Genomic DNA, 25,793 nt, shown 5'->3' with positions numbered 1-25,793 from the left:
CCAATAATTAGGTGCTGCAAAGAGTTGATATAGATTGACTACAAATAGCAGCATGACAAAGTGGCAACAATGGTGCATCGGAAGTTCTGCAAGAAATACCATTTATCTGCAAGCAAGAACTGGTGGGACCACAAAATAAACAAAGAAAATGAAGAAGCTAAAATGCTCTGGGACTTTAACAGAGAAGCACCTGCCACATAAAACCTTAGACCAGGGGTGTCCAAACTTGGCAACTTTAAGACTTGTGGACTTCAACTCCCAGAATTCCCCAGCCAGCTCTGCTCTGCTGGCTGGGGAATTCTGGGAGTTGAAGTCCACAAGTCTTAAAGTTGCCAAGTTTGGACACCCCTGCCTTAGACTTTAACCATTGTTAAAAAGAAAGACAAAGTCTGGAGAGTTCTTTGTTGTTACAGTACCTGGAGACAACCTCATTGAAGAGAGAGAATGGAAGAAAATCACAAAATACAAATAGAATAGAATACTCTGTTTTCTGTTTTTACAAACAGAAGTAAGGCAAAAGAAAGCAAAGTAACAATAGTAATAGGTACCTTGGGTACAATCCCAAAACATCTGGAGCACCAGTTGATTACATCAGTATTGATAAAATCACCATCATTTGATTACAAAAGGCAGTTTTACTCAGAACAGCTTTCACTGCAGCCATAGCTTTAATACGATCACACAAGATCTGCCTGTCCCATGTTCTTGGAAAGAACTTGATAAGTGGATAAAATGCCAAATCCAATCTAAACATTTGGCTGACTGTAAAGAACAACAACAACAACAACAATAATACTCCTTTGAACTAAGTTGTTCTTCCTGCTTAAGGTCTGTCTTCCACAATGGAAGAATCAGTGCCCTAAAGCAGAGATTATCAAAGTGTGGGCCAAAGGTCCCCGTGACCTTTTCAGGGGGGCTCACAAAGAAAAATTAAATGAACATTTTAAAATAGCTCAGTTTTAATTTCTAATACAGTAAATAATAATAAATATGAGCCACATAATCCAAAGCTCTTTGTGTTCCTCAATTATTTTTAAGAAAGTAAAGGGATCCTGAAACAAAAATAGAGACCAAGATGTTTGAAAACTACTGCCTTAGAACATCTTTAGCCCTTTATTTCATGTTATATTGCTGCTAGTCACAAATCTATTGCCTGAAACATGGAAATATTTATTGTTCTGTTAGTAGTCCTCCAATTTACCGTATTGAATGTAGTTATGCTACTTCAGATCACAGGCAGCACATTTTTGCTTCCTTTATTTTGCTTTGTTTGAACTTTGTCCAACATGGTTTTCCTATAGCTAGCCCTTCAAAATTAATAAGGAGCACTATAAAAATATAACATTATTTTTCTCTTTGGAGGTGGGGATACATTTCTGCCTAGCTTGTTGATCCCTGTCTCTACGTAAATTATTAGACATGTGATGCATGTGCTTCTGAACCTTTTATCATTTTATGGGAAGAATATTGCATAAAAACTGCTTTGGGAAGTTTCACACTTAGTAACTACCAATGCATTTTGCTTTGGTATTGAGGAAAATAGACATGCTTTCCCAGTGAAATGTGTGCCTTTGTGTAATGTCAGGAAAAGAGCTGATATTCACTATGTTAGATCCCAAATACTGTATGTGTGCAAAATGTTAATGCTATTGAGGTATAAAAGAGATTTACAGAGATAGTACCTACATTGTGCATAGTGTTCTTGTACCCAGTATTTAATTATAAGAGTAAGCCTTAGAGGTCAAGCTATACTTCTTTCTGTAGCATAATTAATCCATTTTCTGATAATCCTGTAAATGAAATTAAAGAAAATTTAAGACTTGCTTTGTGGATTTGCCTCTTTTGATAGTAGCCTTATGTAGATGACATAATCAGAACAAATGGTTTAAGTGTAGCTTGCTTCTTAAGAGAATATAAAAAAATTGAAAAACTGTATATCTAGGGAAAAGGTAGCCAAGGACACATAAGCAAGCAGCAACAAAAGGAGAAAAGTGAAATGGGTATGGATATGGATAATAAGCCCGAGAACAATTTATCTTATTTTAAAACAGTCAACATAGTTTAATAGAATAATTGGTTTAAATAGTTTCCTTTTAAATCCCTTTCTGTTTTAGGATACTGCTATTGTTCACCCTGTTCCTATTCGAATGACACCAAGCAAAATTCATATGCAAGAAATGGAACTTAAAAGAACTGGAAATGGTAAGAGATGCTTGTCACTTATAGAAGTATCTTTTTAATAGCCAAGAATCACTTCCACGATAATTAGTTATTTGTTAAAAACTACAGATTTAAGGGCTCCAAGGAAAGACACTAATCATTTTGTTACTCATTAAATATTTCAAAATACCCGATTTTTTAATCTTGGTGCACTTAAGAGTGTTTTGGGATAATTCTGACTCAACCAATAATGTTTTATATGAATACCACATACTGTATAATGAACTGGGATTCAAAAACACAGAAAACTCTTTCACCTTAAAAATTAATCTAACAGAGTCTTGAAAAACTCTTTCAAGGACAAATTCAGCCAAACTGAGCCTCAATTTTAACTGAAATGTTTCTTACTAGATTGCCTTTTTCTATAGAATAAAATATTGCATTGTATTATAAATAAATATTGTACAGAAATGCTTAAAATGTTCATAAATTCCTAAGATACCCCTCTCTCTCTCTCTCTCTCTTTCTCTCTCTCTCTCTCCCTCCCTCCCTCCCTCCCTCTCTCTCTCTCTCTCTGTCACACACACACACACACACACACACACTCCCAGTTAGTATTCCTTCTTGTTTTCATATTTACTTTTGATTTTATTTTTAGTTAGTTTTAATTCTAATTCTATTGCTGTTTCTTTTTCAAACATGGATGGATATCCAGGTTTTGTTACCTGCTAGGGCAAACATAGGCATTTTATATTTCACTCTCCCTGTCTGGGCAGCAACCATTTGGGGGATGGGGGATGGGAGTAGCCCCTTGGCAAAATTAATTGCCTACCCATGTGCAAAGATTACAAACTGACAAAATGTTCCCAATTCACTGTGAAAAGTTTTGAACTTGGTGAAATAACCAATATTTTTTTTTAAAAAAGTGTCAGGCAGACTGTTAGTTGGGGAGGGGTGTGTGTGAGAGAGAGAGACAGAGACAGATTGTACCACTGTATCTCTATCTCGAGATGATGATTAAGGCTTGTGACAGACTGTACAGTGCATCTTTCACTAATGGCAGCATAATTGGTTATCCTGTTAACTCTTCTGTCAAGAATCTAGCTCACCTCTGACGTAGTATAGATCTTAAATACTGGAAGGGGGTCAAAACATTCAGTTTGGTACTTAACGTGAAGTTGAGTTCATTTTCCAAATACACTTTTGTAAGAGAATTATATGTTTGAAAATGCATTTTTATATTTTAAAGAAGTGCATGATCTCTCTGATTTTCTGTAATGACAACTTAGAAGAACAATACAGCTTGAATTGTAAACGAGATTACGGAGCAAATGCAAAATCAATTATTGGGAGAATATTTACTAGGAGTAATCAAAGTTATATAAAAGTATGCACATTTTCTCCAGATCTCTTAGTGAGGCAAGGTTATAAAATAAAAGATAATGAAGAAACAAACTGCAAAAGTTAAATTTGAGATTTTAAGATATGATGTCTTAAATGATGACACCAAGATGGCAGGAATAGCCAACATTCCAGAACATAAGCTTAAGATACAGAAGGATCTTGACAAACTTGAACATTGGGCACTATCTAATAAAGTGAAATTCAATGGTGAAAAGAGTAAGGTTCTACATTTAGGCAAGAAAAACGAAATGCACAGGAACAGTTGCAGGAACTGGGTATGTCTAGTTTAATGAAAAGAAGGACTAGGGGAGACATGATAGCAGTGTTCCAATATCTCAGGGGTTGCCACATAGAAGAGGGAGTCAAACTATTCTCCAAGGCACCTGAGAGTAGAACAAGAAGCAATGGGTGGAAACTAATCAAGGAGAGAAGCAACTTAGAACTGAGGAGAAATTTCCTGACAGTTAGAACAATTAATCAGTGGAATAGCTTGCCTCCAGAAGTTGTGAATGCCCCAACGCTGGAAGTCTTTAAGAAGATGTTGGATAGCCATTTGTCTGAAATGGTACAGGGTTTCCTGCCTAGGCAGGGGGTTGGACTAGAAGACCTCCAAGGTCCCTTCCAACTCTGCTATTGTATTATTATCTCTTTATTGGGTTGCCTTTGAATAAAAATTCAGGATCAACCTTGCAGCATTTAAATTTTAATGGTTTAAATGCTGCACAGTTTTAAATTTCCCATGCTGGGTCTGACTTCATATACCAAAACTAGTTTAACATACCATTTGTTTTCTGTTTTTTTTTGTTTCAAATCAAGCAGGCAAGCGCACCTTTATTGTTTAGTGGCTTGCATCAAACTTCACAATCTTCGTCTCAAATAGTCAGAGTAATTATCTAAACTTGCGCTGAATGTTTTTAAATTTCTTTCCAGATCACACAAATCCTACAAGTCCCTTGCTAGTGAAGTCACCAGATCTTGCAGAAGAAAGTAAAATAAGTTCATCAGTAAAATTCACAGGAGGAAATGCGGCTGGCAAGTATCAGAATTTATTTTTCAATAATGTCTTGAAAACGTGTTATTCCAGTCAGCTGAAAAAAAATAAAGTATAGCTTAGTTCTCTTCTGACTCAGCAACAATGTGTTGAAAGTTTTCTGAGATTTAGCAGCTGTTTTATAAGTGCCGTGTTCTGGAATTGTCTTGAGATGGTTTGTAGTTTTTATTTACAGGTAATCCTCGACTTACAACCACAACTGAGCTCAAAATATCTGTTCTTAAGTGAGACATTTGTTAAATGAAGTTTTTCCCCATTTTATGACCTTTCCTGCCTCAGTTGTTAAGTAAATTACACAGTTGATAAGTTAGTAACCCAGTTGTTAAGGAATCTGGCTTTCCCATTGACTTTGTTTGTCAAAAGGTTGCAGAAGGTGATCGCATGACCTTGAAACACTGCAACCATCATAAATATGAACCAGTTAACGAAGCATCTGGATTTTGATCACATGTTCATGTGGATACTGCAAAAGTCGTGACTATTAAAAATGGTCATGTCACTTTTTTCAGTGACATTGTAACTTTGAACAGTCACTAAATGAACTGTTGTAACTCGAGGAATACTTTTAGTCAAAATGTTTTCTCCTAGTATAAAGATACAATTTAGTTCAGTAAATATAAAATCCCATCTATGGCAGGTGAAGTTCTTTCAAATTTTATGATTCACACAATCCTTTCTAATAGAGCTTTATTCATGCAACATAATCTTCCAGGTTGTAAACTATACATTTCTTAAACCTAGTCAAATATTTTATCAGTTGGGCTCAATTTATTATTTTTATGTGACCTTCTGCTCACTTAAAATTAATTACTCATATACTGTAATTTCTTTTATGCTGTAAGTATCCATTGTGGGCCATCTATCTATATACCTATAAGAGCATACTCTTAATGGTAGTCTCAGGGCTGGACACTAGAAATCTGTCTTATGTCAAATATTTTATCAGTTGGGCTCAATTTATTATTTTTTACATTCTTTTTTTTAAAAAGATTTTTTTTGTTTTTGAATAAACACAGACAAAACACACACACACACAAACACCAAACCATCTTCCATTACAACTTGTAGAAAGTGTGTCGATTGGTTACAAAAACTTCTGTGCATCCCTTCCACAGTCATCACCTACAATTCATATCAAATCATATATTTTAAATCAAATATATTTATATATATTACTCCCATTATACCTCAACCTTCATTTGACTATAATTGTTTTTACGTCCTTTTATATAAAATATTTCAGATTTAAAGCAAAATCACATAATGGCATTCCATTAGCTCTTCCCAATATCACCCAGTAACATTACATCTTTATAACATGTTCTAAATAAAAATTGGTTATATTTAATAACAGAGTTTCTAAACCTCCTTTCGTAGTCACCATTTGCAATTTATATTAAATTTCCTCTTATCAAACCAGTAGATATATATGCATTATTATCATTGTCAATCAATTATTTAACTATATACATTATCACTTCATTTTATACATAATGCTCTAAATTTAACTAAATTTGACTTAATTTTTTATTGTAAGCTTTCATTACATCAACCTGTGTCTTTCCAGTAATAGTGCAGTCTTGTGTCTCTTGCCATTTGTGGCATTAGTATTCTGGTTATCTCCTTAGTAAGTTTTGTATGGACTTCTCTTCGCAACTTATTGCTTATTGCATATCTTGTATAAACTCGAAACCCCTCCCTCTGCTTCTTCGATCAGCTTATCTTTGGTTATCACTAGTGCTTCTGACAAGATTTCTCTCCTTAGTTCCATCAATTCTTCTCTCTTTTCTTCTTCTATACTTTGAAATCTGGGGTAGAGCCCATCTATCTCCCCTTTCCATATTCCACACTTTCCATTTCCAACCGCGCTCAATTCACTGTCAGTATCAACAATTTTCTTGTCTCTTTGTTTATTTTTTCCTTCAGTTTTTAGAACTCTGACCTCCACTTTCTTCATTTGATGAACACCCTCAATTTTTCCATCAAATTTTACTGTTCTATGATCTATGTTCTCCAATCTCTTCTCAATTTTCTCTGTTACTTCTAATTATTTTTGAATTTCAAACATAATCTTTTGCAATGTTAAGGTTTCTTTTTCATGTTGCGCCATTCTTCCAACTTGTAAACACTGCCACTCTGGCATTCAAAACTTTTTATTAAATTTAAAGCAAGTTCATTTATAATCTTTCAAGACAAGGTTTTGTTTTCACTCCACTCCAGCTGCCAATAAAGCTCCCGAAGAGCACCTGTATAAACAACCCATGCTCTTCTCACTATCACTCTCTGTAAACGGGCTGAAGAACCTTGAAATGCAAAGTCAAATGATCAAAGAGAAAAAAGAAAAAACAATATTTCCAAGCCTCCAGCCTCAAGTGGCAGTGTTACTTCCTTTCCCTCTGTTATTACAGCCCTCTTTGTATTCCTTTTATATCTTCTTTATATTCCAGGCTTAAAGAAAACAAAATTCTTAAATGGAGCAAAAAACCCCATACAATCCAGCATTATAAAAATAAGGAAAAAGATTTTAATCCATAAGAGTAAAAAAAAGAATATAAAAAGTAGTAGAAGAAAAACTAATCCATTCAATTTAAAGAATAGGAAACATTTGCAAAAGTTCCATCCCTAAAAGAAAATTTAAAAAAAAAATAACACACTGTCTAATATAGCTTAATTTTGCCACATGTTCTCTTCTGTTTTCAAATTTAATTTAGCTTTAACTTTTTTTTTGGGGGGGGGGGGAATCTCTTTTATAATAATACGATTTCCTCACCAGGCAACACACTTTCTCTTTCCATTTTCTTCCCGTTCTGGAGCTGTCCCAACTTCAGCAGTTTCAATGGCTGCGCTTCTGTCACCGGAAAAAAAGAGATTCTCCTGGATCAATCAGAGACTTTGTGGTGTCCCTGAGATCAGCAGGACATACTCTTCCCTGTCACTGTCTCTTCGGGACAGTTTAGGTCCAAAAGGACCGTCCAGCAGCAAAAGTATTGACTGCGATCTTGGAGCTCCAAGATCGCACGTCGTGTCGTCGCGATGTCAGCTCCTCTCCCCCCCCCCTATTTTTTACATTCTTAAAAGTTAAATTCATTCTGTAGATTGTAATGTAATATACCGTATTTTTCAGAGTATAAGACACACCCAGGTTTTGAAGAGGCAGATTAAAAAAAAAGTAGGTAGATAGAGGGAGAGAGAGAGGGAGAGAAAGAGAAATACAGTAGGTAGGTAGGTAGGTTGATAAAGGGAGAGAGAGAGAGAGAGAGAGAGAGAGAGAGAGAGAGAGAGAGAGAGAGAGAGATGATAGATAGATGATAGATAGATAGATGATGATGATGATAGATAGATAGATAGATAGATAGATAGATAGATAGATAGATAGATAGATAGATAGATGATAGATGATAGATAGATAGATAGATAGATAGATAGATAGATAGATGATAGATAGATAGATAGATAGATAGATGATAGATAGATAGATGATAGATAGATAGATAGATAGATAGATAGATGATAGATAGATGATAGATAGATGATAGCTAGCTAGCTAGATGATGATGATAGATAGATAGATAGATAGATAGATAGATAGATAGATAGATAGATGATAGATAGATGATAGATAGATAGATTGATAGATAGATAGATAGATAGATAGATAGATAGATAGATAGATAGATAGATAGATAGATAGATAGATAGATAGATAGATAGAGAAATACAGTAGGTAGGTAGGGAGAGAGAGTGTAGGTAGGTAGAGGGATAGAGAGAAATAGAAAGAGAGAGAGAAATACAGTAGATAGGTAGGGAGAGAGAGGGTAGGTAGGTAGAGGGATAGAGAGAGAAAAAAATACAGTAGCTAGATAGGGAGAGAGAGTGTGTGTGTGTAGGTAGGTAGGTAGGTAGGTAGGTAGGTAGGTAGGTAGGTAGGTAGAGGGAGAGAGAGAGAGAGAGAGAAATAGAAAGAGAGAGAGAAATACAGTAGATAGGTAGGGAGAGAGAGGGTAGGTAGAGGGATAGAGAGAGAAAAATACAGTAGCTAGATAGGGAGAGAGAGTGTGTGTGTGTAGGTAGGTTGGTAGGTAGGTCTGTAGAGGGAGAGAGAGAGAGAGAGAGAAATAGAAAGAGAGAGAAATACAGTAGAGAGAGCGAGTAGCTAGGTAGATAGAGGAATAGAGAAAGAGAGAGAGATACAGTAGGTAGAGAGGGAGAAAGAGAGTAGGTAGGTAGGTAGGTAGGTAGGTGTTTCCAGGTGTATTTATCCATGTGCTAGAGAAGGAAATCGCTGACAAACCTTAAGACTTTGTTTCTGCTGGCACAGTATTTGATCAATGTAATTCTCATCTGTTAGAGCTTTCCAAAAGGAAAAAAAGTTTTTGCACTCTGCAAACCTCCGAAAAACAGCATGAATAGCCTTGGGGGGGCTTGCAGAGTGCTCCTGGGAGGGTGAGGGGCTAAAAAAGAGCAAAAAACAGCCTGTTTTTCGCAAAAACGGGCCTGTATTTTGTCAAAAAAGTTGCATGCATAACCTTCTGGAGGCTTATAGAGTGCTGCTGCTAGGGGGGCAAAAAACGGCCCATTTTTTGCTCATTTCTGCCCTCCCAGGCCGCAGGAGCTCTCTGAAAGCCTCCATAAGGCTATGCACGACCATTTTGGTGAAGGGTGCGGGGCTTCAGGAGGCAAAAAATGCTGTATTCAATGTATAAGACGCACCCAGATTTTCAGCCTCTTTTTTTGAGGAAAAAAGGTGTGTCTTATACTCCGAAAAATACGGTAATTTATCAATGGTAAGATTTTATTTTAATTTATTCCAGCAGATGGTTACAGCAGCTCAGATTCCTTTACTTCAGATGCAGAACACATTGGAACTACTGTAACTAGACAACGGTAATTGGCTGCTTAAATATTACAACAGAATGTTATTTGGCTGAACTGGCTACCCTGTAGCTTGTTTGCAGAACATACTTCAGTCTGGTAAAATTTCCTGTGATTCTATGATAGTCATTCAAGGGTTATTTCCTGGTGTTACTGCTCTACTTTTAATAGCATTATTTATTAACATAAAAATGAAATGAATGTTTATGTACTACTTGCCAGAGTTATCAATTCAGAGGATTTTCAGTATTTTAGGCTTTTAGAAGTTAAAACCCTCACAGAAAGTTTAAATAATTAGATGATTGAGTTCTAGGCAAAATGAAATGGAATAATGGAGGTACATAGTTATGCTTTGCAGAAGGTGTTATTCTGTCACCAGAAATCTCACTGTCCTCAGCTAAATTGTCACTCTGTTGCTCTTTTTGCTATTCATCTTTTTTTTAAAAAAAGAAATTGTTCCAAAAATAATATCACACTCTATAAGTGCTCCTGCTAGGAGCACTCACCTAATTTTATTTGCTTATTAACAATATTGTATCCTGCTTTCATGAAATAAAACATGAGAAAGGATAATATACAGGTGCAAAACAAAAGTAGGAAAAAGGTGATGAACTAAATCATCATTCATAAACTTACACAATTCTTATAGTGAATAACATAGGTGCAAATAATAAGAGGGACACACACACCCCCCGGAGATGCTGCTTCAGCAAAACACTCCTCACCTTTCTCTGTTACCTGATAGAATAACTGCTTTCCAATAAATAGCTTAGGTTTCCATCTGTTATTTTCAAGTTCTCAACATCCCTGGCAGCATAGTCCCAGATTTCTCCATGATCGTTGAGGAAGGTACGATAAGAGCTAGTTTCAGCAGATCAGAAAGGCCCTGTTTTTCCAAATGGGTTCCCAACCCCTGGTGTGTAGTCTAGTACTGGGCCGCAGTCCATTGGGAACTGGGTCACGCAAGCAGCAGGTGAGTGCATGAAGCTGCATTTGCACAAGTGGCACATGTGTGCACATGAAACCATCCCCTCCCCACTCCCTCCGCCACGCTGCCGTCCACAGAGCCAGATTGGTTGGGGACTACTGCTTTAAAGTTTTTCATTCAGCCTTTCCTTAGCTGGTATTTTCAAAGTCCTTCCAGATACTACGGGTTGCCTATTGGATGAAGTGATGGTCTAGCACAGGCGTGTCAAACTCGCAGCATCACGTTGTTGTCATGTGACATATCATTACTTTTTTCCCCTTCGCTAAAACAGGTAGCCATGGCCAGTGTGTGATGCATCCGGGCCGTGGGCAGGGAGTTTGACACCCCTGTTCTAGCACCTCTTGATGGGGCATCAGATGGGGGAACACTGCCTTGATTCATAACATATCCAGTTTCAAATGTAAATGTATAAGTGAAAAAGGTGCAGCTGAACTTCGATGTAATAGCAATTATAACAAATGCATCAGGTGTGATGCACAAATTTAAAAATGGGTCTTTGCATTGTATGGGATCAATATTATTATTTTGTAAGTTAATATGTTACTTTTCTGATCTTTTAGTCTTTGGAAGTTGCAGTTTGCAATAGAATTTCTGTAGTTCCATTGTTTTTCAGGTCACATTCAGGGACTTCTCCAGATAACCCTGCTCCTCCTCCACCCCCTCCAAGGCCTCATCCCTCTCATTCGCGATCATCATCTTTAGATATGAACAGGACCTTCCCAGTTACTCCAGGTGAGTGTAGTTGAAATGTGTGGGGGTGTTTTTTTTTTTTTTGTTATTTTGTATTAACCCATTTTTAGAAATGCACATGTTGGTTGTGAAATAATTTAGATTTTTTTTTCCAAGTAATATTAAAGAAGTCTTATGAAACTAGTGAAATGTATTTAATACTATTACAATTAAGGTAACGTTAAATGCTACAAGACTTTTCTAATACAGAGGGGGAAAATACCTTGATGTACAAAATTAATGGTAGTTTTTTAAAACATTACATATTCAAGACTTCACAATTCTAAGATGGTTAGTAATACATTCCATTCCTCAAGACCTGCAATTAAAATGCTATTTATTATGTTTCCTCAGAGGGAAATTCCTCAGCTCTTAATATTCCCTAGGCCAGTCTTGGTAGTTATGTTTTTTAACAGAGGAGTTTAATGTGATATCATTACTATAATTAGATTCTGTAGTCTTCAATTTTAAATCACAGGAATGTCTATATAAAGCTCAAAGGAAAACATCTCTGATACAGTTTAGTGAACCAGGGTACCCATTTGTTAATGACAATCTATATATTTTAATTTGAAGAGTGTGATATGGTATCTTTTACCATGAGATGTGGTGTTACTTAAGATACACGGACTGCCAGTTTGGCTGGCATAAGCATTGGACCAATTTATGGAAATCATAAATTGGTCTTGATTGCAGTGTACGGCTTCCTCTGAAGGCTGCCTCTGCTGAGACTAATAGACTTCTTTATGCAGTTGCTTGGCCACTGAGAGAACAGATTGTTGCACTAGATGGGCCAGAGACCCACTGTTTATATTCTTACAGAAATAATTGCTCAACAGTTAGAACCAAACACAAAACATTGATTTAGCAAATAATAATAATAATAATAATAATAATAATAATAATAATAATAATAATAATAATAATAATAATAATAAATAATAATAATAATAATAATAATAATAATAATAATAATAATAATAATAATAATAATAATAATAATAATAAATAAAAATACCACCATGTGAAACAGGGTACTGACAAATGCCAGTTGTCATTGGGCACATTAAAATTTATGGGCACCCATGTATAATAGTATTATTAGATTATGAATCACTTAGGTAATTTTTTTTGTATGGCATTCAAGGTACTATCAATTGTAATTGCAACTTTGACTTTGTATACATGTCAAAGTAGTATAGACATTCTAAAATTTAATAGAGATGATTTAAAGAATTTCTATCTCTACTACTGTATAGAATTTATAAATAGAAGACTGTCTTTTGCACAAAGTTTTAAAACCTATTAAATCTTGTATACCCTTAACATGTATGATGGGCTGAAATAGAACAACAGATACTACTGAGGTATGACTCTTAATTGACAGGATCCTGTATTATATCCAAACAACAGCTAAATATTTTCCAGAAATTAATATGATTAGTGTATTATTAAGCAAGAAGGTTTTCAATTTTACTGTTTTTAGGTCAACAGCAGACTGGAGCGATTGCTTGTCCCCCTGCAGTGCCTCCAAGACCTCTGCCCGCACAGGTATGTTTGAATTTCTGTTTTAACTTAGCAATGTTTTCTTGCGATATTCTTTTCGGATTGCATTTTCCTCTAGGCCATGAAATACAGTTCTCCCTTTACTACAGGACTCTTTGCCAGTGCATAGAAGTCTCTTGGAGAAAGCAAGAAAGAATTTTGCATTCTCAAAATGATGAGCTCTCATAATGTGAAAGAGTCCTCATAACCAGAGCCATAATGTGACTGAGTTGGTGATGACTAGGTTAAGTGTATAGTAGCAAACTTTTTTCATCAACTTTTTGCATATATTTGTTTTAGATTTTAAAAGGTTTTTTTTTTTTTAAATTATAGGCTGGAAGCCACGCTCATCGATCAGCAGATGCTGACGGCTTAATAGTGCATAACAATACTTCACCTCAACAAATCCCAGAACAGCCAAACTTTGCAGACTTTAGCCATTTTGAGGTTTTTGCTGCATCAAATGTAAATGAAGATGATGTTGAAGAAATTGAGAAACTTCCAGAGGTTGTCCAGGTTAGCACATATCAATATATCTGTATCTGTCTATAGCTATATTAAGTGAGACTTTCCATAAATTTGAAGAGCATTTTCATCCTTAGCCTTGATAAGTTTCTGGAATATGTCTCTGACTCTCTTTAGGTAGAAAAACCCTCTGATACTGCAGGATCTATAAGAGTTGCCAAAGGAGATGGAAGAATAGAAGACAAAACAGTTTCTACTACCCCTGCAAACATGGTATGCAACATACTAACAGGTGAACATATCTTATAAAATGTATTAATCAATGTACAGAAAGCAATACATTCAGGTTTCTTTTCTTTTCATTGTTTATAAATATTGAACACAGCCAATAAGCTTTTTTTGTTAAAGAACTGAAGAATCATGGGAAATCAAGGAATTGGCATGAAGTGCAAATGGCTGCTGATTTATTTTGCGGCTGATGTCTTCAAAGAGGTTTATGAAAATTAGCTGCTTCTACCAAGTGAGATGACCTCTCAGGAAAGGTCCTATATCCCTAGGCACAGCCACCTTATAGCTTGTAGAATTGTGTGTGGTCTTTTATTAACGAGACTTACAGTAAGGTCTCTTTAAAAGCCATAATTAAATGTACTAATTAGTTTAATAGCTAGCTTTCTGAGTGTGCATGTGTGCGTCTTCAAGTCAGTGTTGTCTCCTGGCAACTGCATGAACTTGGCAAGATTTTGGAAATGATTTGCCTTTGCTCTCTTCAAAAGCTGAGAGGAGGGGACTGGCCCTGGTAACATATATGGCTTTGTACATAGGATGGGACAGGAACTCAGTCCTCTGGTTTCTAGCCTGATGCCTTAACACAGAGGTGTCAAACTCAAGGGCCGCAGGCTGTATACAGCCTGCGGGGTGCATAGATCTGGCCCGCGCAGCCCCCCTGAAAACAGCGAGCGACCAGCCTCTGCAGTGCCTCTACCAGAGAAAATGGAGCTCGAGAGGGCCACACATCTCCCTCCCACATTCTGTTTTCAGCTGTGATGGCCTCCTACAGACTTCCACCAGCAAAAACAGAGCTTCATTTTCGCTGGTGGAGGGCTGTAGGAGCCCATCACTGCCTGAAACTGAGCTCAGGAACCCATTTCGCTAGCAGCCTGCTTGCCCCCCCCCCCCCCCCCCGACATGAGTGACGTCAAGATGGCTATGCCACTGCTGGCACGCCCCCCCCTTCGAAGTCAAACACAACCCTAACGTGGCCCTCGATGAAATTGAGTTTGACACCCCTACTTTAACCCCTACATCAAAGTGATTCTTACACCTTAAATAATCAGTATTTGTAATTATTTAACCAACTAATATTTCTGAGGTCAGGTGAAACTTACTTCAATATGCATTCATCAACCATGATGACTCTCTTTTCAGGCCAAAGGCACTACACCTCTAGCACCACCACCAAAGCCTATTCGCAGAAGGCCAAAATCCGAAGATGAGCTGAGACCTGAAGTTGAGGAACATGCACAGAAAGCAGGTGTCATAGCTGCTGTTCTTGCTTCTCAGCCATCTATTCCTAGGTAATCCAAGATGTGTATGAGTATCTCCTAATACTGAGATATTTTCATTTTAAATAGCAAATAAATTTATTAAAGGGACGTTTAATGGTCTGTGATGCTTGAATTCTCGAATTGCTAGGAAAGGCAGCATAAACAAGCTTTAATTTGCAAAAATTGAGACTGTAGAGAAAATTACTACAAAATATTTTGCAAGCTACTTTTCCATGTTAAATTTATTAAAATTACATAAAATATCTGTATTCTGCATAAGGAGGGAATGGAATGGCTCATGCAAACCCATTGATGCACATAGATCCTTCTTTCATCATATGGAGCTTTTGGTTATATGATTGAGAGAATGCAACTAACAAACATTGGGGTAATTTTTTCCATTTGGGTAATGTTCTAAACTGAAATTGAATCTAACATATGTCCAGGGCTGGAGATTGAGACCTTTCGGTATTTTTCTAAGTTACAGTGGTCAAAGTACAGGATAATGTGCTTTTGATTTTGTAAACTGCTTCCCCGCCAAAAAAAAAAAAAAAAAACCTGTGATTTTTGTTGCTTAATTTGGGAATTTAACAATATTGTGTTCAGAACAACTTGAGCTATAATGGGGGGAAAGTATTACACAATTCCTGAAAGTTATTTAACTTTTAACTTTATTGGATTTTTAGACCGCCCCTCTCTCAAAAGAGACTCGGGGCGGTGAAATGTTCATGAAATGTTCCCTCAGATCGGTAGGAAAGGACAAGAAAGCTATTCAGGCATCGATTAGACGCAATAAGGAGACCAATACTGTTCTGGCCAGACTGAACAGTGAATTGCAGCAACAATTAAAGGTAAGACAATTGACAAGTTATTATGAAATATTTTACAAAAATACATTGTTCCTTCCATTTAGCAAACGTGTAAAGAAAATCCCAGGATCCATAGCTCATGCTTTCAGTTTGCATGTTCTCTTCAGCTAATTCCTTCATATAGTTTAAGTGAGATTTATTTTGCAGAATACCAAAGGCTTCAGAACATGTTGGAAAACTAATTACCAGATCCATGGGATTAGGGAAGAAAAGGGAAAAGAGCTATTCAGTTCTTCAGTTCAGATACATACCCTGTTTCCCAGAAAATAAGACCTCCCCAGATAATAAGCCCAATTGGGCTTTTGAGCGCATGCATTAAGACCTCCCCAGATAATAAACCCAATCGGGCTTTTCAGCGCATGTGTTAAGACCTCCCCAGATAATAAGCCCAATTGGGCTTTTCAGCGCATGCGTTAAGACCTCCCCAGATAATAAACCCAATCGGGTTTTTGAGCGCATGCATTAAGACCTCCCCAGATAATAAACCCAATCGGGCTTTTCAGCACATGCGTTAAGACCTCCCCAGATAATAAGCCCAATTGGGCTTTTCAGCGCATGCATTAAGACCTCCCCAGATAATAAGCCCAATCGGGCTTTTCAGCGCATGCGTTAAGACCTCCCCAGATAATAAACCCAATCGGGCTTTTGAGCAAATGCGTTAAGACCTCCCCAGATAATAAGCCCAATCGGGTTTTTGAGCACATGCAAAAATATTGCAACACAGCAGCTGCCATGAGGTCACCATGCTCGCTGCCTCCTGCCCCTCAAAAATAATAAGACCTCTCCGAAAATAAGGCCAAGCACTTATTTCGGGGGTCAAAAGAAAATAAGTCACTGTCTTATTTTTGGGGAAACACGGTAAGTAGCCTATGTATGAATGTTGACAATCTATTCTCAGACATTTCACTGAAAGAGTTGGTGGAACAATCATTAGATGATTGTGACTGCAGATTCACAGAGAATATAAGTTTTTAATTGTCACATTTTTCCATCAACATAGTTTTGTAAAAGTAATTTTTCAGCGTTATTCACAACCACTACTCTTAACACAATAATGAATTTGACTACTGATAAACTGACATCTTATGCAGTTCATACATCCATTAATATTTTCTATCTACTAAATGTAAAATAAAGAGGCTTGTTGAAACGTAAGTTTGTTTCAATATTTCTTTATTGGTTTACTTCTTTACATGCAAGGAAACCACAAGTGTTCCTTCCTAAACAAGATTATTGAATTTAATTGCTGACATGTTTTTAAGAAAAATATAAAGAATACTTGTTTAGGAAGAAATTTTGCATGCTGAAGTAAAAGTTGTGTCTTCATAGTCCTACATTATTTACATAAACATTTAATTTTCTCTATATAAAATCAGCAATATATATATATATAATTGTGCATGTGTGTATATATAGTAATACACTTTAATTATGGTATCTAAATGGCAATTTCTTTTCTAGGATGTTCTGGAAGAGAGAATTTCACTGGAGGTTCAACTGGAACAGCTCCGACCCTTCTCTCACTTATAAACCAATTGCCATTAACTGTGAAATAATTAACTCTGAAACAGAAATTTGGGTAAAAGGCCTAATTAAAATCCCATATGTTTCACTCAGTGCACTCTTTAACATTTTTGTTGTGATTGTTATGTCCTCTGTCCACAGTTGTATTTAAGTAACTTTTTATAATTTTAATACAAAGAATGGAATAAGCATTTCCTTGAATGTTCAATATATTGGCACTGCCAATCTTCCCATTTTCTTGGGAGGACATAATTTTTAAGTTGGAGCCAGATTTATACAACTTAAGTGGCCTATATCCCAAACTGGAACTGAATACTGAATGAATTTTCTATCTTTCACATCAAAAATCATGTATAAAAACATCCCAATAGCTACTTTTATCACAAAAGCACATATATGTATCATAAATACCTTTTACACATCTGTCTTACTGTGTAAATGGAAATTAGCCAGCTGTGGTCATCACTGATCCCCCAAATCAGAGTTCGCAGTCTTGCAAATCATTAGTAATTTCAGAAGCCTATTCTTTTTGAGTAAGCCAATTATCTTCCAAGTCCTGCCTATGTCCTTTGATACTTTCCCATGCCAAATTCCGTTGTCCTTGACTTTTAATCCATTGCATGTGTGACCACAGCTTGACTATTGTTGAAATGTTTGCATTCATGATGTCATTTTTGCAGTCTGCCCACAAAGTGTTTCTCTTCTGTTAAAGGATTGGGTGTCGATCTCAGTCGTGCATATTTCCTGAACACCACATATAGTTGCATGCTTTGCACATTATCTTTTACAAACTGACACACCCACCAAACATTACTGTAACACTGTGGTCAAGAAATGTGTCAGTACCTCAACTCTTGCCCAGTCTTTCCCCTCCACTCCTCACACCACACCACCCCCAATTTGTGTTTTTTTAAAAAGTTGGGGTTCTTATTTCTGTTCATGTCTCCAAGCATTCTTGTTCTGGCTTGTAGACAGGCTTCATTATTAACACAAAGTTTCCTGAGTGTATCCTGCTATTCAGGTTGATGTACTGTATTAGGATTTGTTGTATATTGTATAATACACACCTTTTGATCTCGTATGTAAATTTGCATTAATGCTGACTAACAGCAGATATTCTATTTAATGGCTTATTCTGGCTGTGGGATCATAGATGTTAAAATGCATGGAAGTATCTCAGCAGAATCAGAACTAGCAACTGTGTGATTTTTACAACAATAAAACAGCACAATATTTTAATTGGAGTTAATTCTTTTAATTTGGCTCAATAATGAGACAAGTGGATAGAAGACAAGTTTTTTTACATTTTTTTACTGAATATAAAAAGGTAGGGGTTCCCCTTGCACATATGTGCTAGTTGTTCCCAACTCTAGGGAGCGGTGCTCATCTCAATTTCAAAGCTGAAGAGCCAGCATTGCCCGAAGACATCTCTGTGGTCATGTGTCCAGCATGACTAAACGCCAAAGGCACATGTAATGTTGTTACCTTCCCACAAAGGTGGTTCCTATTTTCTAAATGCATTTTACATGCTTTCAAACTGCTAAGTTGGCAGAAGCTGGGACAAATAACGGGAGCTCACTACGTTACACAACACTAGGGATTCAAGCCATCCAACTGCCAACCTTTCTGATTGACAAGCTCAGCGTCTTCGCCACTGAGCCACCGCATCCCTTACTTACTGAATATATAGTCAGTTATTTTAACGCTAAAACTGGGTGGGTTCATACATGATAGGGTAAATAAGAAAGACACGTTTAGCATTCTGTGGGCACCAGACTATCTGCTTGCATCTAAGGTTGTATATGCTACTGATAGTCCTATATTCACTAATAAAAATTGGAAACAAACTTTTTAGTAGAAAATATCAAACTTTCAGGAAGAAACAAGAAAAAAAAACCATTTTCTGCACATGCCAAACAATCAACATATTCAAAATAAAGTATAATGCATCATGCACTGACATTAGGTTCATTAATCTCTCTCTACATATTGTATTGCATAAACAGAATATCAAGTCACAGCAAGTGTCATTTATTATTTTACTAAACATTTTCTTTTGCATGAAAACATGTTTCTATGGATGAAAGGACTAGAAAGGTAGTTATATCCCTTATATATTCAGTCATTGAAACAAAACCCTTTTATTCTCACTTTATTTTGAAGCTCATGAGCACTTGGTTACAGTGTGTGCCTGTCATATAGTATCATGCTCAATCCTGACATTCTCATATTCAAATCCAAAGATTCCAGCTCTTACTTAGTTTGGAGATTCCCTACAGCACTAATCAGTATAAGGGTTATAGATGCCTACCCAAGCTCTTGTGCAAGATACGGATAAGAGCATCGTGATAGTGTTTGAAACACACTCTACTGCATAATTTTCAGATATAAATTTTTGACTGCATATGTAAAGTCCAAAATCAGGCAAGCTGTATTTTATTGGTGATAAGGAAGTATCTCTTTAAAAAAGTCTGATATCTATTTTATTAATCACATTCAAAACCTATGACTCAACCACATGCTCCTGCGATAAATCATTGTATATACTTATTTCACACTAAATTTGTTTATAATAAGAAAGTTAATGCAGCTAATGGTTACATCCACCATGTCATTAAATCATGAGCAGTATACATGGAAAGTATACAGGTAGGCCTTCTTTAGCAACTGCCTCATATAGCAACCATTCACAGTTGCAACAGGAAGAAAACTTGGTGACCAATCATCACATTTACAACTCTTGTAGGTATATAACACACAGGAAAACATTTAAAATAAGATCATAAACACAGACATGGATTTCACATAACAACTGCTTCACTTAATGGCAGAGTTGTCCATCCCAACTGCAGTCACTAAATGAGGACTACCTTATTCAGTTTACATGCTCACTGATACTACAGTGAATTGCTTTTCGTAATGCAGAAAACCATACAAACTTGTCTTCATCTGTAGAACAAATCCATTGCTGCTTGGGCCCTTGTAAAAGTAAAGCATTCTTGATATCTGTGAAAAGAAGCAAACAAAATTTGGCATTAATTTAGATTCCTTAGGAATATTTGTTAAGTCAAAATGTGCAGCAGTTAAAAATTGGAATGGATATACATTGCAAAAAAAAATATTATCCAGGTAAGTATTACGTACTTCTATAGAATGCTTAAAAATTCCAATCTGTATGAATGTATTAAGAGATTTTATTGTCCAAATTTTATTGATTTTAAAAGTTTTACAGGGAAAAAGGGGTTAGAAGGTTATAGAACATTTTGACAGCTACATCGTGCTGGGGGGAGAAGCCCCCCCGGGTCTCGCAACTTTTACAAAAAGAAAAATAGAAAGTTATGAACATTTACATAGATATTAGCAGTTTTAGGTTTAACACAAAATCATCAGTATGTTTCAATCATTTTACTTTTTATCACTTCCATGAAAGTACATTGTGATAACATTTGCAATAATGTTTCAATTCACTTTTGTGATCTGAGTCTTCTTGTTGTCGCATCCTCCCCCCCCCCGTCCACTGGCAGAGCCTCAGCCCCTCCCTGCTTTGTTTCTTGTGTAACATCCCCCATGTCACCTAAGAGAGCACTGTGTTTTTTAGTGAAAGCCTCTGCTTCCGCAACTGTGTTAATTCTAATTCTACTGCCCTCCCAAAAAATCAACATACCTTCTGGTAACAACCACCTAAACCAAACCCCATTATTGTATAATTTTTTTGCTAAGAAGGAATATTTCCTTCTCTTATCTCTTACTTTCTTTGGGATCTGCTTAAGAATGGTTATTTCTTTATCCTTATATTTTAATGGTCCTCCCCTTTGAGCTCTTAGAACTTCATCTCTTGTATTAAGAGATTTAAATGACCGCCTACCTTATCTGTCAAAACTCAGAACAGCTTACAACAAAACATAGAAGTAATAAAACCAGCCGCCAAAGAAATAGAACGTATCCATAAACAATTATCCCCAATACATACATGATTGCAATCAGTGAGTTTCAGGTTTACTCTATGCCAATGCTGAGGTAAAAAGTCAGCCTTTCAAGACCTTTTGGAAGAGTAAAAGGCTCTCTAAGACCAATCTCCCAGGTCCTACTAGGTGATACCATTAAGGGATTGGAAAACTTACTATATCTGACCTGGCAGCACAGGGAGATCTCCTCAGCAGAGGTGGGTTGCTACTGATTCGCATTGGTTCCGGAATGTTGGCCAGGGTCGCAGAACCGGCAGCGACCTAGGTTGGCCACACCTCTGAACCAGTTACCCGGTCACTGTGACATGTTTTTTGGGGCATATTTTAATGTTCTGTGCAAGCGCAGATCTATTTACAGGCAACAGCGCATGCGCACCAAACTGATAGGAATGCCAGCAACAACCCATCCCTGATCCTCAGGTATGTCTATGGAGAGTCTCAGTCATTAAGGTCATGGTTGTCCCAAAGGTGCTTTTTCAAGAGGCAACTGGTCTTTCTGGTTTTTCTTTGAAGACGTTTCGCTTCTCATCCAAGAAGCTTCTTCCCTTTGAAACCAGACGAACAGCATCTGACTCTAGCCAAAGCTGAAGAAGCTTCTTGGATGAGAAGTGAAACATCTTCAAAGAAAAGCAAAGTCCAGTTGCCTCTTGAAAAAGCACCTTTGTGATACCTTTAGGTATCTTCAGAGGTGGTTCTTCATATGACCTGGCCCATGCCATCCATTGAACCATATATAGGTTCAACCTTTCTGTGAGATTCATTGTGAGCATGATATGTGGTCAGAGCTAGGCAAAAGAGTTGTCTTATCTGGCTCTTTCCAAAATGCAGTTTTAACTCCTGGTAACTCTGAATTAGTGCCCTCAGTATTCTTGGCAAGATTTTTGGCTTGCCATTTCCTTCTTCCGAGGGTGGAGAAGGTGCATTTGGCACAATGTCACCCAGCTAGTTTTGTGCCTAAGGCACAAAATCAGTCTCCCAGTTTTTAGGCTGATACCTTAACTGCCACACCAAACTTGCTGTTGAAAGATGAGAGCACAGGTGGGTATACTTAATCAACTAAAGCAGGGTTGTCAACCTCATGGCCTTGGGCCGGATGTGTCATGTGCTGGCCACGCCCACGCCCGTTTAGCAAAGGGGGAAAAATTGTGATACATCACATGACGACAACATGACTGCGAGTTTGACACTCCTGATCTAAAGAAAATGGCTTAGGAAACTACAATTCAGAAATGCACCCCCTTTGTAATCAACTGGCTGGAATCAGATGCTGTTCATCTGGCTTTAAAGAGAATTCCCATTTGAATAGGTTGAAGGATATTAAAGATGCATATGAATGATCAAGGAAGATAGCAATTGTTTTCTCAGCTTCCAAATAAAGTCAGTTCTGGACATGTCCTTACTGCAGAAATAGCTAATCTAATCTACAAATGCCTGCTAAACAGGAAACCCGTGCACTAAAGTGAGTGGGTTTTCCATCAAGCGCTTTGTCGTGTGTGTCTGTGTGTGTGTGTGTGTGTGTGTGGTGTGTGTGTGTGTGTGGTGGGGTTTTTTTTTTGTGAACTGCTAATGGTTGGAGTCAAATAGTGACTGATCCATTTGTTTTAGAGCAACAAAAAGGCCCAATATTCTCCTGATATACAGGTAGTCCCTAACTTACAACCATTCATTTAGTTATTATTTAAAGTTAAAAGCACTGTAAAAAGAGTATTACAACCATTCTTGGGAACATTGCAGCTTCCCCAAATTACCATGAATTTTGATAACATGATCAAAATTCAACTGCTTGGCAATTGGTGTATATTTATGATGGTTGCAGCGTTCTGGAGTCATTGTGATTGCCATTTGCTACCTTCCCAGCCAGCTTCTGACCAACAAAGCAAATGGGGGCATGCCAGATTCACTTAACCACTGTGTGGTTAACAGCTGCAGTGATTTACTTAAGCATGACAAAAAAAAGGTTGTAAAATTGGGTGCATCTCACAAGACAATTGTCTTGCTTAGCAATGGAAATTCAAGTCTCGGTTGCTGTTGTAAGTCGAGGAGTATCTGTATAGGATCCCAATATTAAGGCCTTGGATATTTTTGTCAACAGAATACCCTTCAACCTAATCTATAATTTTAGAAATGAGAAGCCCCCCCTCCAAAGTGATACTCAGTCCAATAAAACTCTTCTACAAAATTTGTGAGTGCCATGCCATGTGCATGAATCATACAAGTGGCAAGAAAATAGGGGCAGTCAGGCATAACACAGGTTATGTAGATAGTAAACACAGGATCAATCAAAATGGACTCAAATGTCTATACACCAATGCACAGAATATGAGGAATAAACAGGGTGAATTAGAAATTCAAGTAAATGAGGGCAGATACGATATTGTTGCCATTACAGAAACTTGGTGGGATGAAACCGACAAATGGAACATACAGCTGGAAGGATTTCAATTATTTAAAAGAAATAGACCAAATAAAAGAGGAGGTGAAGTTGCACTATATATAAGAAATAACCACATCACTACAGAAATAGAGCACAACAATGATGAGAACTATCTTGAATGCATTTGGGTCAATATTAAAGTTTGGGAGGGAATGATATTGACATAGGTCTATATTACAGGCCACCCAACCAAGCAGAGGAAGTAGATGAACTTTTTGCTAGTCAGCTAACTAAGGTATGTAGGAAGCACATCACAATAGTAATGGGGGATTTTAATTACCCTGAAATCAACTGGGAAACAAACTCTGCACCAAGTGGAAGATCCAACAGGTTCTTAATGAACCTAGCAGACAACTTTGTTTCCCAAAAAGTAGAGAAGGGAACAAGGGGATCAGCCATATTGGACTTAATTCTCACTAACAGAGAGGAAATGATAGAAGGTGTTGAGGCCACAGGAACCCTGGGGGCAAGTGACCATGCAATATTAGAATTCAACATTATGCAAACACAAGTAGTAGAACAAAGTCAAACTAGAGTCTTGGACTTTAAGAGAGCTAATTTCAATAAACTTAGAGAGAGCTTGGGAAGAATTCCATGGATGAGAATCCTCAAGGGGAAAACAACTCAAGAAGCTTGGGAAATTTTGAAAAATGAGATTACAAAAGCCCAGTCTAGCCCAGTCATTCAATTACTTTATTATTGATGACTACATTTCTGTCAAAATCTTGAAATCTATCTGGATTGACTTTATTTATTTTATTATTATTGGCCACTGTTCCATCAAAATTATTTTAACTTTTGTATTTGCTGAATTGTCCTGGGATCAACTAAAACCAACAATTTAAGTTGACTTGGAAAACAACCCAAAACTGTCATAAACATTATTGATTGCAATCCCTTAAAGATTATTTCCTAATAGTTCAGTCTTTTTTACACAACAGTCTACCTAAATCTTTCTCCCATTGTTTTTATCAGACAAACCGCAACAATCAATACCATTCTTGGAATTGGTGATAAACCAAATTTGTGAAATATTTGCTTCATGGAATTTTCTCCCCCCCCCCCCCATTTTTTTTATTTGCCCTCGCTATGGTTTAATTGTTGAAATACAAAAGTGCCCCTATTGAACATACTTGTTAGGACAACTTTGGCTTTAATAAATCAGGAACGTTTGTTACTATTTGCCTTACTAAATTTTAAATGTTCAGATTAATTTTGATCTAGTTTTATACCTTTAGTAAGGATGACTGTGTGGTTATTGACCTTTAGTTGTTTGGCTTAATTCTGGCTCCTCTTCTAAAGTATAGGCGGGATGGAGCCATCTTTAGAGGTATTTGATTTTTAAAAAATTCCTTTCACTGGAATATTTTTGGTCAAATTACTTTGCCCACAGTGTGCAGATTTAGAAAAGGTTCAGGCTTTTGTCTTTGAACCAACATTTGTTTTATTTATTATTTCTTCAATTTCTATAGCCACCCATCTCAGTCAATGACTTAAATACCCCAAGGAAACCAGAATGAGGGTAATGGAAGCATTCATTACATTACTGAGCAGTTGTTTTTAAACTATCATCAGTTTGATTTGCATTGTTCTGCTGTTTCTTTGTGTCTGGGTACACATGCTACTTTGTATTCTAAATAGACTTCCAGAATTTCAAATAAAGCCTTAGGGGATTTGGATATGATTTAGTATCCATTACAGTGCCATGTATTCATTTTGATACATCTGCCACCCCAGCAGCAAATACTGAGACTTATAGCAGACTCACAGTGAAAATGTGTGAATATTTCTCTCTCTCCTACATCAACAGTCACAGAAAGAGAAAGGTAAGAGATGGAAATTCCTAAAAAGTATATACTAACAGCTCCTCCCATCTACTACAGGCAGTCTTCGACTTACAACCACAACTGAGGCCAAAATTTATGTTGCTAACTGAGACATTTCTAAAGTGAGTTTTGCCCCACTTTAATTTTCTTGCCACAGTAAGTGACTCTGGCTTCCCCATTGACTTTCTTTGACAGAAGGTCACGAAAAGTGATCACATGACCCTGGGACACTGCAACTGTCATAGATATGAGTCAGTTACCAAGCGTCTGAATTTTGATCACATGACTGTGAGAATGCTGCAACGGTCGTTTTTCCAGTGGTGTAAACAAACTGTTCTAAACGATCATTAAACCAGAGGTTCTCCTGTTACATTAAAAAAAAAAGTGCAAGATTGCCAGGCTCTGCCATCTTCAGTG

The 25,793-nt window shown here is 36.9% G+C and overlaps 2 protein-coding genes across 5 annotated transcripts in view; one reads left to right on the top strand and one right to left on the bottom strand.

Annotated features, from left to right (window-relative positions):
• Window positions 1-18,390, top strand: part of REPS1 (RALBP1 associated Eps domain containing 1) — a 53,524-nt gene extending 35,134 nt beyond the window's left edge. For all 4 annotated transcript variants that reach the window (XM_081940561.1, XM_081940560.1, XM_081940562.1 and 1 more), the window contains 10 exons: window positions 2,115-2,202; window positions 4,495-4,596; window positions 9,430-9,499; window positions 11,089-11,207; window positions 12,691-12,755; window positions 13,083-13,265; window positions 13,392-13,487; window positions 14,640-14,788; window positions 15,504-15,609; window positions 17,089-18,390. In XM_081940561.1, the coding sequence (XP_081796687.1) occupies window positions 2,115-2,202; window positions 4,495-4,596; window positions 9,430-9,499; window positions 11,089-11,207; window positions 12,691-12,755; window positions 13,083-13,265; window positions 13,392-13,487; window positions 14,640-14,788; window positions 15,504-15,609; window positions 17,089-17,157 (1,047 nt within the window). In that variant the 3' untranslated portion in view covers window positions 17,158-18,390. The remainder of the gene's footprint in view (window positions 1-2,114; window positions 2,203-4,494; window positions 4,597-9,429; window positions 9,500-11,088; window positions 11,208-12,690; window positions 12,756-13,082; window positions 13,266-13,391; window positions 13,488-14,639; window positions 14,789-15,503; window positions 15,610-17,088) is intronic.
• A 121-nt stretch (window positions 18,391-18,511) lies between these two features.
• Window positions 18,512-25,793, bottom strand: part of ECT2L (epithelial cell transforming 2 like) — a 53,059-nt gene continuing 45,777 nt past the window's right edge. Inside the window, exon 22 of the mRNA XM_081940563.1 lies at window positions 18,512-20,157. Coding sequence (XP_081796689.1) covers window positions 20,027-20,157 — 131 coding nt within the window. The 3' untranslated portion in view covers window positions 18,512-20,026. The remainder of the gene's footprint in view (window positions 20,158-25,793) is intronic.

The sequence above is a fragment of the Natrix helvetica genome (assembly GCF_964273705.1).
Source record: "Natrix helvetica genome assembly, chromosome: 2".
In the NCBI taxonomy this organism is placed as follows: domain Eukaryota; kingdom Metazoa; phylum Chordata; class Lepidosauria; order Squamata; family Natricidae; genus Natrix; species Natrix helvetica.
The sequence above is the reverse complement of the archived record's forward strand: the minus strand, read 5'-3'. Positions and strand labels throughout refer to the sequence as shown.